Source organism: Amblyomma maculatum, chromosome 6 (assembly GCF_055883805.1).
Source record: "Amblyomma maculatum isolate TAMU_Amacu chromosome 6, ASM5588380v1, whole genome shotgun sequence".
Lineage (NCBI taxonomy): Eukaryota > Metazoa > Arthropoda > Arachnida > Ixodida > Ixodidae > Amblyomma > Amblyomma maculatum.
In genome coordinates, this window is record NC_139349.1 from 77,581,584 (window position 1) to 77,594,696 (window position 13,113).

Below are 13,113 nucleotides of genomic sequence, written 5' to 3' on the forward strand. Positions count from 1 at the left end.
ACAAATTAGGAATGCAGGACTACCCAATCACATGCGCTATATACTGTGAACAGCTTCTACCATTCGTTCTTCTTCGCTCTCTTTTTACGCCCCGTCGCACATGTGTTCATTGTTCATCTCCCTGTCATACCTTCCTTTGCATCTACACTTGCGCAACTCACGATTAAGCGGGCTAGTAGGTGCGAACCGCACCACGCTGATAGCCTATTCAATGGATGTATAGTGATGATATGCCAGTACTTATAACGTCATCGCATACTGACTGGAAAGGTACGTGGCACAAATCCTAAGCCGCTTCTCAACCAATAACGCCGCCGTGAAATCAATAACCACTCATTCTTAACCAAACTCCAAGCAGTAACCAAGATAACAAGCTTTGTTTTATTGTGTTATTTTTGAGCAACAGCTGTGGAATATCCTGAACTCTGCTATGAGGTTTTATTATAAGCTGGTCAGTTTCTAATGACAATGTGGACGCGTGATTTATGGCATCCATGACTTGTCTGCATTTTCGCCAAGGACACCATGGAAGGTCGGTGTCTCCCGCGACTGCTGCACCACGGTGGAAGGTAATGCAGTAGTAGTATACATGCCTATTTTTTTGCTGTACGGTCGTTGAGGAATGTGCTGGGTGAAATGGTTGGGTCGTAGCGCTAGAAACTCCAGAAGCCCAAACTATGATTGAAGGCCTTGGCTGACGTTGTGCGCATGTGTCACTTCAGCGGAATCATATAACTCTCGCGGACTTGAGTGGGGTAGTCCGAGGCATCGAATGCGTTACCCTGCACGCTTTACCAGATGTCACGGGTGTTCTGGCACGTCTTAGGAGGGAAGCCGCAGGGCAAAGACAGCCGAAGACATTAGCGGCCCAAAATGAGAGCATCCGCTTATCAGACACGTCAGCATCTCCAGGCAAGGTCTCACCAACGCCACACTCTCGAGGTCCCAGAAGAACGACGACGACAAACTGACCATGTCATTATTACATACTATTTTGTTGCACATCCAGCAGACTAGAGGTTTTGAAACTAGGACAAAACCGCATACAGGTCACCTGTTCCAATATTTTCTGCTAACATATGCCCAGGAAACTTGCAGAAAAGATTGTTGTTGCTGATGGACACAATATTTGAACGTAAACTCCTTCTAAACATTTTTATTAAAATACATCAGGCTTGTAGTGACGAACTATATAATGTAAGGGACGAAAAATTGGCACAGTATAGAAGACAACATTCGTTATGCCTACAAAGCATTAGGGTAATGGAACCGCGCCTCTGTGTGCTCAACACTACAAGCAAACATCCCCAAGCCTTTCATCATTTTTCTCCAGAAGCAGATTTTTTTAATTTTTTAATCTAACACAAATTGACACAGTTGATAAAAATATGAAAACGCAGCTTGTCTTCAGTGAAGTGCAATTGGACGCTCACTGTGCCGTATTGTCCAGCCACGCCGAAGCCATCTATCGAGTTGGCTCCAGATCACATGACTCGGGGCAGACTTGTTCGCGTAGTGCCTGGGCATTCTCACATGTAGGGCTGGTGTCGTATATCTTCATGCTGATCTTGCCGCTCGGCGTGACGACTGCGAAAAGCCAAACGCGACAGCAGCGAACGGCATGAACACGATATGCCGAAAAATACACACTAGAGATTCTCTCGTTTCTAACCCTCGATCTTCAAAGGTTCAGCGTAAATAATGCACTACTTTTAAACACCTGTTGGGATGTATACCGTACCGTAAAAGGTGAAATCCGACAATCTTGATGCACCTAAATATTAATGCCTTGGAATAGTTCTGTAGCCCCCTTATATTACATTCGTAACAGGCGCTTATAGCTCAAGACGGTACATCTGGGACTTAAAAGTCACCTAACTTTTGCCTTCTTTTCGGGCGAAAAGAACATGTATTCAAACAATAAACCGTGTCTAAGCTAGTAACTACATATCTAAGACACTCAGTGCAGTGACAGTATATGTAGACGCACTACTGAGTCCTGACACGAACCGAGTCCCTGAATTCCACCCCAGGTGCAACTTACGTGTCAGAAGCTAGAAGCAGAGTTTATAATAGGCAATTTCCTCAGATAAATACAACTAGCCTAGCGCAAGACAGCCTGACTTGGAGGATAGGAAGAGAAACCTTCATCGGCGTAACCTAATTAATAACTATGATTATGACGACCTTGTAGTACTGCCTCAGGTTGTGAGATCATTGTTGGAACACTAAGAATGCAATTGTGTATGTGTGGTGTTGCATGCACATTGCAAGCCTCCTGACAGCCGTTAGGAACTACAGAAAAAAAATGCAAAAGATGGCATGGCTTATGACTCCGGTCCAAGTGCATGCATGCAGAAGTAGAATTTAGGTTTCTGCACCCTACCGTATACGCCCCTTATTACCTTATTTGCTCGTAAACCTAAATTAGCGGGCTAAAAAAGTTGACAAAAATTTTGCAATGCTTACCTTCCTTGAAATAGTAGGCTTTTTCATTGTAAGGAGGAAGAATATACAGCTCCACACGTATCCCTGTGTTAAGGAGGTATACCAACGAGAAAATGTGGGACATTCTATAAATCGCTTCAGAATACGGCAACAGAGATACAATAGCGGTACAGTGACAATTAAATAGTGACAAAGATCATCCTCGCAGTCGCCCTATACAAGCGCGTACTTCGCTTATTATTCACCATTTTGTATTCCACAGTATGATAGAATGCTCTCGTGCTTGAGCTACTGTCTAAGCATATATAAAGAAGAACTTTATTATGTTCCTTTCTTCCCTGAATGTTATTTACATGGTGATTGCCTTTTGACCAACAGGATAGCGCTTTGAGACATGCACTCCTCTATAGCAACTTCGAGAGTACTCAATGACGTGCCTCTAGGCAATCTCCATTTACCGGCGATACTGGTACAATTTAATGATAATTGCATGTTCATAGCACCTATACAGAAAAAAAACGCCTTATATTTGGTGGGAAATTATTGGTTTACCTTCACCGGTCACCACGGCGTTGTCATTTTCTGGAATGTACGTTGCTGTCCCTGGGAACCTGCGGGACGAAACATAAGCATATTTTACATTTTTGGATCAAATGCTGCTTGAAGAACCAAACCGAAGCCAAGATATATTTGCAATCAATAGCGAAAAGGCAAGGTAACTATTTCACTCGAGGAGAGGGACCATTTCAGCCATGAGGCAAGGGATGAACAGGAAGAAATAAGGGATCAAAAAATTAGTGAAGGTAGCATTTTTTTTCTTTTCTCTCCAAATCTTTCTTTCCCTCCAGGCACGTTTTATGTCGCAGCATAATATATTATTCCTGGGCTGGACAAAAAGTGTTGCTCATGTTGAATTCTAATGGCAGATCGCGAGCGCTTGGTCGGATCACAAAATGAGCACGTCGCTCCGGCGTAGATCCATTCTCCATATTTGTCCTTGAAATGCATTCGCTCCCGCATGAGCGTGTTCCCTAGTGGACGTAAGCTAATCAGCGCGCAGAACTGGTTCTTGTTGCTCTGCCCTTTGCAATGGCCGCCGTCGCCTTCGGTAGCCTTCGCTCTGTTGCGAGCACATTTTATTGCGAAAGCAATACTGCTCGCAGTTTGAGCCGTCAGCGTGGCCCAGCGGTGACCACCAAGTTGGCAGGAGCTGCCAACTTGGGTCTCTCGTTTCACATGGGACGGTTATGTCAGAATCAGCCTGCCAGGACCCTGGCATTCACGTTACCCCTATAGGCCACTAAGGCACGTTCATACGGCTTGGTTAAAGACGGGCTTTATATGTGGGCTGGCAGGAGCTGCCAACTTGGGTCTCTCGTTTCACATGGGACGCTTATGTTAGAATCAGCCTGCCAGGACCTTGGCATTTCGTTACCCCTCTAGGCCACTAAGGCACACTCATACGGCTTGGTTAAAGCGGGGCTTCATGGGCGGCAGAAGAAGAAGAAGAAGGAGAAGAAGAAGATGATGATGATGATGATGATGATGATGAAGAAGAAGAAGAAGAAGAAGAAGAAGAAGAAGAAGAAGAAGAAGAAGAAGAAGAAGAAGAAGAAGAAGAAGAAGAAGAAGAAGAAGAAGAAGAAGAAGAAGAAGAAGAAGAAGAAGAAGAAGAAGAAGAAGAAGAAGAAGAAGAAGAAGAAGAAGAAGAAGAAGAATGCTCGGTCACCCGCAGCTATTGATTTCGCCGAATATTCGGTTCAGCAGCGTTGAAATCTTCTAATTTTTTGCAGTTGTTGTCAGAACAAGCGTACCTAATAGCATACATGATAAAGCATAACCAAATCTTAGATCGAAGCTGACACATGCGTCTTTGAAGCGACAGAGATGACGTTTGAAAAAGCTGCCGACGCCGAGCGCAGCGTGACGGCATCTCGAGCGACGCGAATGCAAGTTTTTTCTATCTACAGTAATTCAGGGGCTCACTAATTATAATATAGATGCCGTAAAGAACGCTTAGAAACACTGTTTTCACGTCGGTTGTGATGCGGAACCATTTATGAGATGCGAATGCGAAAACATTATGCTTAGAATGTCTCATTGTCATGGCCGGCTGCGCCGTTTCGTCGTCTTGCTGCCGCCGACGTATGCAGGAACAACGTTGAGAATCATGCGTATAGCTCATGCGACCTGCTTTCTAAGGTTAGCATGAAAGAAAAGCTTACGACAGACACGTTATTCCGCAGCATCTTTTTGGACCAGCAGCCGCTGCTCGTCGCTGCGACGGCTACTCACTGCGATAGGGATGATGCCGGTGCTTCCCGACGGCGTCCACTCCTTGCGCGATTTCTATATACAGCTCGCCGGCCAAGGTTTTTCACCGCGAGGATTTCGCAGTGAAAGTTGACTCCGTGGAGGTCGGCAAGCAGACGCAGGTTTCATGTCATCCACAGCTGCTTGTACCACCGCTCAGCGACGACGAAGCGAGGATGCGCCGGTCGGGGCAGGGAGCAGCAGCGGAAACATGAGGTGCGACATACGGGCTTCCGGCCAAATCTCCCAATTTCGGTGGAGCAAGTATCGGTGCTCCACGGATCGATCCGAGATCCACACCTGATCCCAATATGACATTGGAACAGGTAGCTCTCGTTCCCATTCTATCATTGGAATAAAACTGTCCCAAACAGAGCAGAAAATTTTATCCGGATCTGCCACTGGAATTCAACGTCAGTCAGATGGCTGTTTTACCATTGTTTTTGTTGTTGTTCAGAGTTTGCAAATTTACTCATCGCTGCGGACGCGCTCGCGAGCGATTTTCGAGCCACAACAGCAACGACATTTACGACATTTTGCTTTTGCCGTTTCCATTTTGCCATTTCGTACCGCTGCATAACCTGACTTTCTTGTGGCACCAGTGGGAGAAGTCATCGCGCCTCGTCGACCTCGTCGCGGGTGGCTTTTCTGCGGCATTGTCATGTTACGCTACCGCACGCTCATATTTCACAACGGCATGTGTAATGCATCATATAGCGCAAACTGAGCGCGACACCTCTTTTCTGCATCCGTCGTACTCTTCTCCTTAACTCTCCACCTTAGGCTTCCACCTTTCCCTTTTCCGTCACTGCCTTCATCTCTCTCTCCCGCCGCATACCCCTCTTCCACCCCCCTTCCACCCCTCATTCTCGCCATCGCGTTGTGCCACACCTCCGTTTGCGCCATAAAAATCTGCTTTCAGAATAGTCGCCATTCTGCTCCTTCTTTTTTTAGGTTGCGCTTTACCGGCACTCGTGATAGCCTCCTGTTTCCATGCGCGGTATTTTCCATTTTGGCCACCTGTGGTCCTTCAACTTGCACTGACGTCGCACTGCATACGGACGCCTTGCTTTTCGCCTCCTTTGAAAAGCAGTCGCCGCGGCCTGCATTTGAACCCCCGTCCTTGGGTTCAGCCGTCGAACGCCCTAAATGCTGAGGCACCGCGGCGGATTGCACCGGTAGCTGGATAACATGGTAGCTCCAGACTGTATGCAAAGAAACTCAAGTTAAGGAGTAGGGTGCTAGCTACGGGCGACAGGTTAAAGGTAACGATTTTCAACAAGCTTAGGTTTTATCCTCCGCCAATCGGAAAACTTTCTATTTCTTAACGAAGGAGGGGGGGGGGGGGGGATTAATCACGTGATGATGACAAGATTTGGTATTCCGCACATGTAACTATGTAACTCCTTGGCATAGAAACACCTACACAGAATCGCATAGGATGCTCAAGAGCAGTCGCAGAGGGGATGATTTAAAGGACCCCTAAAATGTTACTTCCTCCAATATTCTAGTGGAATAACGCATCGACGTGGTCCTTGTGAGTATTCGATCCAATTTTAGAAGCATTGTGTGCAGCCGGTAATTTACAAATAATCTGTAAAGAGGTGCTCCTGAGGACCACTCGCAACCTATTAGAGTGATATGTTCCCCCCGCCCAAACCTCCCATGTGTCGTCATCGGGGCTTGCTGAGTGCTTCCACTCATTGGGCGCTCCTATGTGCACGCGGACGAAACGCAGCTTGGTGGCGGTCATCACGGCTTGCTTTTAAATGCGAAAGCATTACTTCGCTATGTTCGCGGATTTCTGTCCGCTGACCGCGCCCGCAGAACGTGCCCGCAGAACGTGTCCGCACAATCGTGTCCGCAGCAGTTGTGACTAGTTAGGAAGTCGTAGAGGTTAATGAGTAGTGTCAATCGATAAAGGGTGACGTATTGTTGTGTTCGAAAAATTAATTAGGCCAATAAGTTAATTAGGTAACTAATTAGAGGCAAAAAATGTGAAAGTAAAGGCGAAAATGGTATCATTAGCCAATGGCTTGCACCACATTTAAATGTATCAAATACTAAAATAGTTCATTAAATCAGTCAGTTAGGGGGACGCCAAGATATATCAAATACTAAATAGTTAAATAAATCAGTCAATTAATGTGATGTCAAGGATGTGACGCCACGCAACCTGAAGTCGAGCCAAAAAAAGGGCGTAGGGACGGATTGGCGCGCAATTTGAAAGTACCTAAGACTAATGTGGGTAAACAAGAAGTGAATTAATGTGACGTCAAGGATGTGACGTCATGCAACCGGAAGTAGAGACAAAAAGGACATAGGAAGGAATTGGTGCGCAAAGAAGCAGTTACAACAAAAAAAAAACAACCCAAATTCAAAAACAGCAAAGAGGGAAAAAGCATACAAAAAAAGTATCCGTGTTTTCGCATTACTCCAATGCAGATTCTGCAGTGCTCTTTTTTTTTTCATTTATTTGCTACCGCGCCGATGTGCGTTGAGTTGAGAGGGGAGAGGAGGAGTGTCATTTCCGATCGATGATGTTTTCGATGTTAGCGACGCTAGCCTAAAGGTTTTGTGTTGAGAAGAGGATTAATGAGACTCCTATTACTCTACACATATTACTGATCAGCGCCAGAAGTGGTGTCACATAAATGGCTCGCCGTACAGACCCCATGTCACTCAGTGTCACACCGTCATTTTGATGATAACCATCTACATTGTGTTATGACGTCAAGACAAGCTGGAGTTAACCTAGTTTCTCTATTTGACAATGAAGAATTGAAAATCCTGCTATAATGTTTGCTTTTTTTTTAAATACGCTGCTGTCTCTGAAGCAATTAGTCAAGCACTGCAGTCAAAAAATATCCTTAAAAATCTAAAAACGGACACTAGCGAAGTAAAAGCGCAAGGACTGACCTCGTCTTTGCCTCGCTTCCGGGCATAGAATACACAGTGAAGTAGAAAACCTGGTCTTCTGGAAGATTTTGGCCTTCCCAAAGGATGGTGAGGCCTATGGCCGAGGGATCTTCGAAGCTGGTGGCATTGCGGAAACACTGATACGTCACCAAGGGCTTCTCGTGAATTTCCTGAGGCCAGACGGAGCGGAAATAAAATAACGCAGGGAAAAGGAGGAACAAATAAATGAGCAAGAAAAATAAAAACTATATTATGGAAAACTACGCCAGTGCAAAAAATTACAATGCTTCAGTCGTAGGTAAGCGCCCGTTTTACGTGCCAAAGGTAGAAGGACTTTTGCCCAAATATGCTTCGATAGATCAGTTGACATCTGCTAAACCTAATCCAGCCTATTTTGACCTAGGAATGGTGTATTCAGACAGCACTGCACTATTCCAATGTGTCTTTATAGCCATTTTCACCTTCTCGGTTTAGCTAGGCATATCAGGGGCAACCAAGCCTGACATGTTCAGTTCGGCTAGGGAAGTGTATTACACCAACGTGTGTGTTCACAGGTATTCAGAATTCATTGCCTAACATGTGCTTCACATAGGTTTTGTTAATGTCAACTCTGTTCACCTGACCTTGGTCATGGTCATGAGGCTCATGATAGTCATAGTCGCTCATAGCAAGTCATAGTGCAAGAAGTCAAAGTGGGACAATTGGAAGGCTATGAGAGGCCCTTGTCGTGCAGTGGAGATTGACTGACAAATCAATCAATTAATCAATCAATATATTTAGAGCACCCAGGAACAAACAGTCAGTCCTTGGTCTGCCGTAATACTAGCACAGCGGCTAACCGATATGAACGCAAAGCATATCTGAAAAATATTGGGCGCGTGGACATACAGTTCAGTCGTTCAGTCGTGTCCGACTCTTCGTGACCCTATGGACCATGTCACGCCACGCTTTCCGGTCTCTCACTATCTTCCTAACATCACATAACTTCATCTGCAGTGCCTCGAGGATGCCATCTAACCATCGCGTTCGCTGCCTACCCCTTCTCCGGCGACCCTCAACCCTTCCCAACATCAATTCCTTCTCCAGCGACTCCTCTCTTCTCATCAGATGACCAAAGTAGCTGAGCTTTAACTTTAAAATTTGACCCTCCAATGAGCAATCAGGGTTTATGGTCGACAATATCGACTGATTTGATCTTCTGGCAGTCCAAGGAACTCTTAAGAGTCTTCGCCAGCACCACAATTCAAACGCGTCAATTCTTCGGCGGTCAGCCTTTTTCACAGTCCAACTCTCGCATCCATACATCACAACTGGAAAGACCATAGCACGAGTTATACGGATCTTGGCTGGCAGACTAATATCTCTGCTCCTTACTAGGCGGTCAAGGCTAACCATTGCTCTCTTTCCCAGAAGCAGGCGTCTCCTAATTTCATGGCTGCAGTCTCCTTCCGAGGTAATCTTGGAGCCCAAGAACAGAAAATCTGTCACAGCTTCCACTTCTTGTCCATTGATGCTCCAGGACTTTATAGGGCAAGACGCCATGATCTTTGTCTTTTTACATACAGTGGCGCCAAATCTTAGCAGCGTCTGCGTGACGCATTAATTTCATAACGCGTTTTGAAATTGCTTTCCTAGCCAGTTTAGCTGCTACTTAATAATACGTTTATTTATTTATTTTTCGTTTGTGGTGTTTAACATCTCAAAGCGTTGTTTATTTATTCGGTTTGTTGTGTTTAACGTCCCAAAGCGTTATTTATTATTTTTTTGACACAGGCTTCGGTCTTGGCCTGCTTAAGCTTAGTTGCACATACGAGGCCCGCTCACTTGGTAAAAAAAATTAAGCATTTCACTGCGTCAGCGAGCTGTCGAAGCCCAGCCAGGCGAGTTTGAACTACTGCGACGAGGACGCGTACCGACCAGCGTTGTTGATGCTGATACTGAGAGAACTGACCCTGCCACAGAATCAGTCAGAGGTAAGCGGTCGCTGAATCTCGATAACTAGATTTTTATGTGAGAGAAGAGGAGCTGTCCTGTGATTAGCATTCATATCGGTTCCATATATGTTCATTGATCCAGCAGAGACTTAATAGCAAATTTCTTCGCCCTCGCATCGCAAAACTATGCTCGCTTTACCATAAGCAATAAAACCACTTTCTTCAAGGTTGGCACGAGATAAAACATAAACTAATATGCGATTCTGTTTCCAGGTGACAAGAACGAGTGCTGCCAATTGTGCACACTGGATTTGTTGGGTCATTATCCGAAATATACCATCGAAATATTTCCCAACTTGTTCCTTGTTGTCATGATAGCTTACTCTATCTTTGTCGCATCTATATTGCTAGGACATATATTCATGTGGCTCAGAGTCACTCTCCTACAACGTAACGTGGACCTGTCAGCATCACCAAAATCTTCCATCCATCCCTTTCTAGTGATCGGAAACCTCGCAGCTAACGGACAAAGTTCACAGTGGAACGAGCCAATATAGCAACACGCAGCGCTGGAGCGCATGAGTAAAAGCCCCAGCCGAGTTTGACCATTTTTTCACCGCATTAATGTTTTCACATCCGCCACCACTAGTCGAACAGCGGTCAAGTTCCGGACCCCAGTCGCGCTTCCAGCATTTAGAAGTGATGTCACTCTGATTTCACTCATAGACGGGGGAGTTCTATTACAAATACGTCGTAAAAATGACGTAAACGCGCTTATTTCACTCAGTTTGAATACGGAATCATATAGAAGAGTTTTGGACCATTCATTGCTAATGTTTTTTCACAAATGCAACACCTTTCCACGAAAAAGAATAAACGTCTTTATTATGCTCAAGCAACAATGTGGCCATCTTGTTTAGTTTAGTACTTGTTTAATGACCTTTTAGGGCACAGTAACTATTCAGCCCATAGCATATGGCAAATGAGCGCCGAGCATTAATGTACACGTTTATACGTTCCCGTACTTGAAGACAGATTACGCGCACACCAACTTCTCAATTAAACGTACGCTGCTTACGGTCTAGGACAGATACTTGGTGGTCTTTGCAGGAGAGTCATCAAGCCACGTACCTGGAAAAAGTCTTCTAAAGGCGTTCCATAAACTGCTGGCGGTGCGAAGCATAAAGTAATGACTAGAAATTTGCTCCAAAACATGTCTGCGCTAGCGACGGTGCCGCACTGATAAGCGGGACAAGCGAGATGGCAAATTTAAAGGGATTGTAGTCCTCCACCTGTACTTGCAGTGACTGCCCGCCTCTACGTATCTCTGATCCTTTCATTCGCCTCCCTTCATTACGAGCATGCTGGAGTTTTCACAACCACATGGCAGATGGTATATTTGTTTCCATTTATTTTTTAACGTTTTAGCGGTGTTATCATCAACTGTCCATTGACTTTTCTCCTCGTGAAAACTTTACGCAGCCAGTGAAGTATTTTGTTATTTGTGATGGAAGGCTTATGTACCAGCAAAGCATGAGAGTTAAAATGTACGCAGAGCGGAGCCTCGAAACCTGTATTACAGCCGGTAAAAAGTAAGAGAGACCTAGGCAAGCGATTTAAGCGCCTTTTTTGTTCTGTTCCTTCATTGCCACGTGCAAAAAGAGCATCGTGTGTCGAGGCTTTATCACGCATTGTTGTAACCTGATCGTAGAAATCAGATCAGGCTATAGTTCTCTGAGGATTGTAACTCGTTACATTTAGCCGGGCCGACCACAAAGCCGTCTTGGTGAAACTACGAGGTCCCCTTACGTAACGTCGATCCGGTACCAGGGCGCGGTGCAATGAGTCGCGAGAATGCAACAATGAGGGTATCAGACTGGTCAGACAGAAATGCATATGCTTCCGACAGCAGCTTTCAGATTCAAGCTGAGGGTATCAGACTGGTCAGAGAGACCAGCGCTGTAGGCCCTCAAATTCTCAACTCTATCTTAAACCTGCCTGACTTGAGGAAGTCCGCCTTTCGCACGTCTCCACTTTTTTTTTCTTACAGGAATAACGTTTGTGGTTTCCAGCCATAAACACGCTTCAGCATTAAAGCCGAGAGCCATTCTACTTCAATCATTTTAGGCCCTTAGTTCAGGCATCACTGCGTTAATTCTGACAAAGCAAAGGGAAACAAAATGGACACATGCAGCGCAAAAACATACTGACCTAGAGGAATGTGGCACGCACAAAAGCGCCGAGTTCACAATGTATGTAATCAGAAATCAATGCAAGCTTCGCAGATAACATGAGAGCGATGGACATTAATATGAATCAGGGGATGAGTAGAAACATCATGTTGTCGTCAAAACATGTAAAAAAATTCATACATGTAGAGATCGATAATTTTACCTTCTACAGAAGGCCTACTAACATATTACATTAGGAATATATTCGCATATATCAAGGCTTTGTCAAGAAATTCGACGCAGGGATTACTTTAATGGATGTGTTGGTTATACGCAGAGCTTTCCGCGTAAATTCTTTTCCAATGTGACATTGTAAATGTGTTTATTGCTTTTTTTATTGCAAACCCTTTTTTGAACGAACAGTCACGCAGCTGGTCAGCATGTACACAGCAGGTAATGACGGCAGTGTTGTGAAAGCCTGTATAGGGACTGGTTTTATGGTGCCCTGATAGGAAGAAAAACTTGTGATGATACTTCGGCTAGCTAAACGTCCTACGATCAAGGATGTTAGAGTACGTGGCACTAACGTGAACTGCGCCTCAACGTAGAAGAGACCAAAGGCGTCATTTTTCAAGTTAATTAATGACCAAAATCAACGCTGCAGTCACGACACTACAAACAAAAGAGATTTTTCTCTTCAGACGTCAAATTTATGTGAAAGCTGTTACCGTTCATCCGCAGAAGTCATTTGGAATCACGAATACTGCGCCTAGAAAGCCGGATTTTAGACACATTTAAAATTGACTAGCCGACCAGCGCACAAGATAATGCGTGATACACAGGGCAGTCTGCACAACCTCTTGACAATATTAGCGTATAAGGATTTCTGTTCAACTTTGGCGCGCGCTTTTAATGTCGCTTATAGCTGGTTCGCAGTTCGTTTATGTTAGCAGGCTGCGCCGAGCACGTGGGAAGCCTCAGATTCTTCCTAATCTCAAAGCAACGTACTCAAATTCCACGGCCCTGAGGAATCACAAAACGGAAATTTCTCAGGACGATCACCCTAAGCATGCTGCGACTGACAGCGGCAGCTGTGCCTGGACGTATAGTGTAGGCATGTTGGAATAAATGCGGCCGCTACGACCAGAGTTCGATGTCACGATCTGCTCAGCAGCCGCAAGTCGTAACATCTGAGCGAATGTGGCGACTAGTGTTGTATGCTGAAAACAAGGCTCATGACTTTTCAAGTGAGCCTTTAGCATGTTGTTGAAGGAACTGGAAATCATAACACTTTTTTAGCGTGCATGCTGAATTCGCGTTGTTTTAAT

The 13,113-nt window shown here is 45.0% G+C and overlaps 1 protein-coding gene across 1 annotated transcript; it reads right to left on the bottom strand.

The window, feature by feature from the left end:
* Window positions 1-1,119: 1,119 nt before the first annotated feature.
* LOC146186053 (uncharacterized) lies at window positions 1,120-10,839 on the bottom strand. Its single transcript, XM_084606973.1, has 5 exons — window positions 10,746-10,839; window positions 7,681-7,850; window positions 3,001-3,059; window positions 2,470-2,532; window positions 1,120-1,587 (listed from the first exon to the last, which is right to left on the bottom strand). The coding sequence occupies exons 1-5, from the start codon at window positions 10,827-10,829 to the stop codon at window positions 1,466-1,468; spliced, it is 498 nt and encodes a 165-aa protein (XP_084463099.1). The 5' UTR covers window positions 10,830-10,839; the 3' UTR covers window positions 1,120-1,465.
* Between the last annotated feature and the right edge of the window lie 2,274 nt (window positions 10,840-13,113).

Bases quoted from the DNA above. Each gene is read 5' to 3' on its own strand.
- LOC146186053 (XM_084606973.1), bottom strand. From the start codon at position 10,829: ATGTTTTGGAGCAAATTTCTAGTCATTACTTTATGCTTCGCACCGCCA. The intron at 3,060-7,680 runs GTCAGTCCTTGC...TTCGTCCCGCAG, and splicing joins GGAAGCGAGGCAAAGACGAG to GTTCCCAGGGACAGCAACGT. The intron at 1,588-2,469 runs GTAAGCATTGCA...GGCTTTTCGCAG, and splicing joins AGCCTACTATTTCAAGGAAG to TCGTCACGCCGAGCGGCAAG.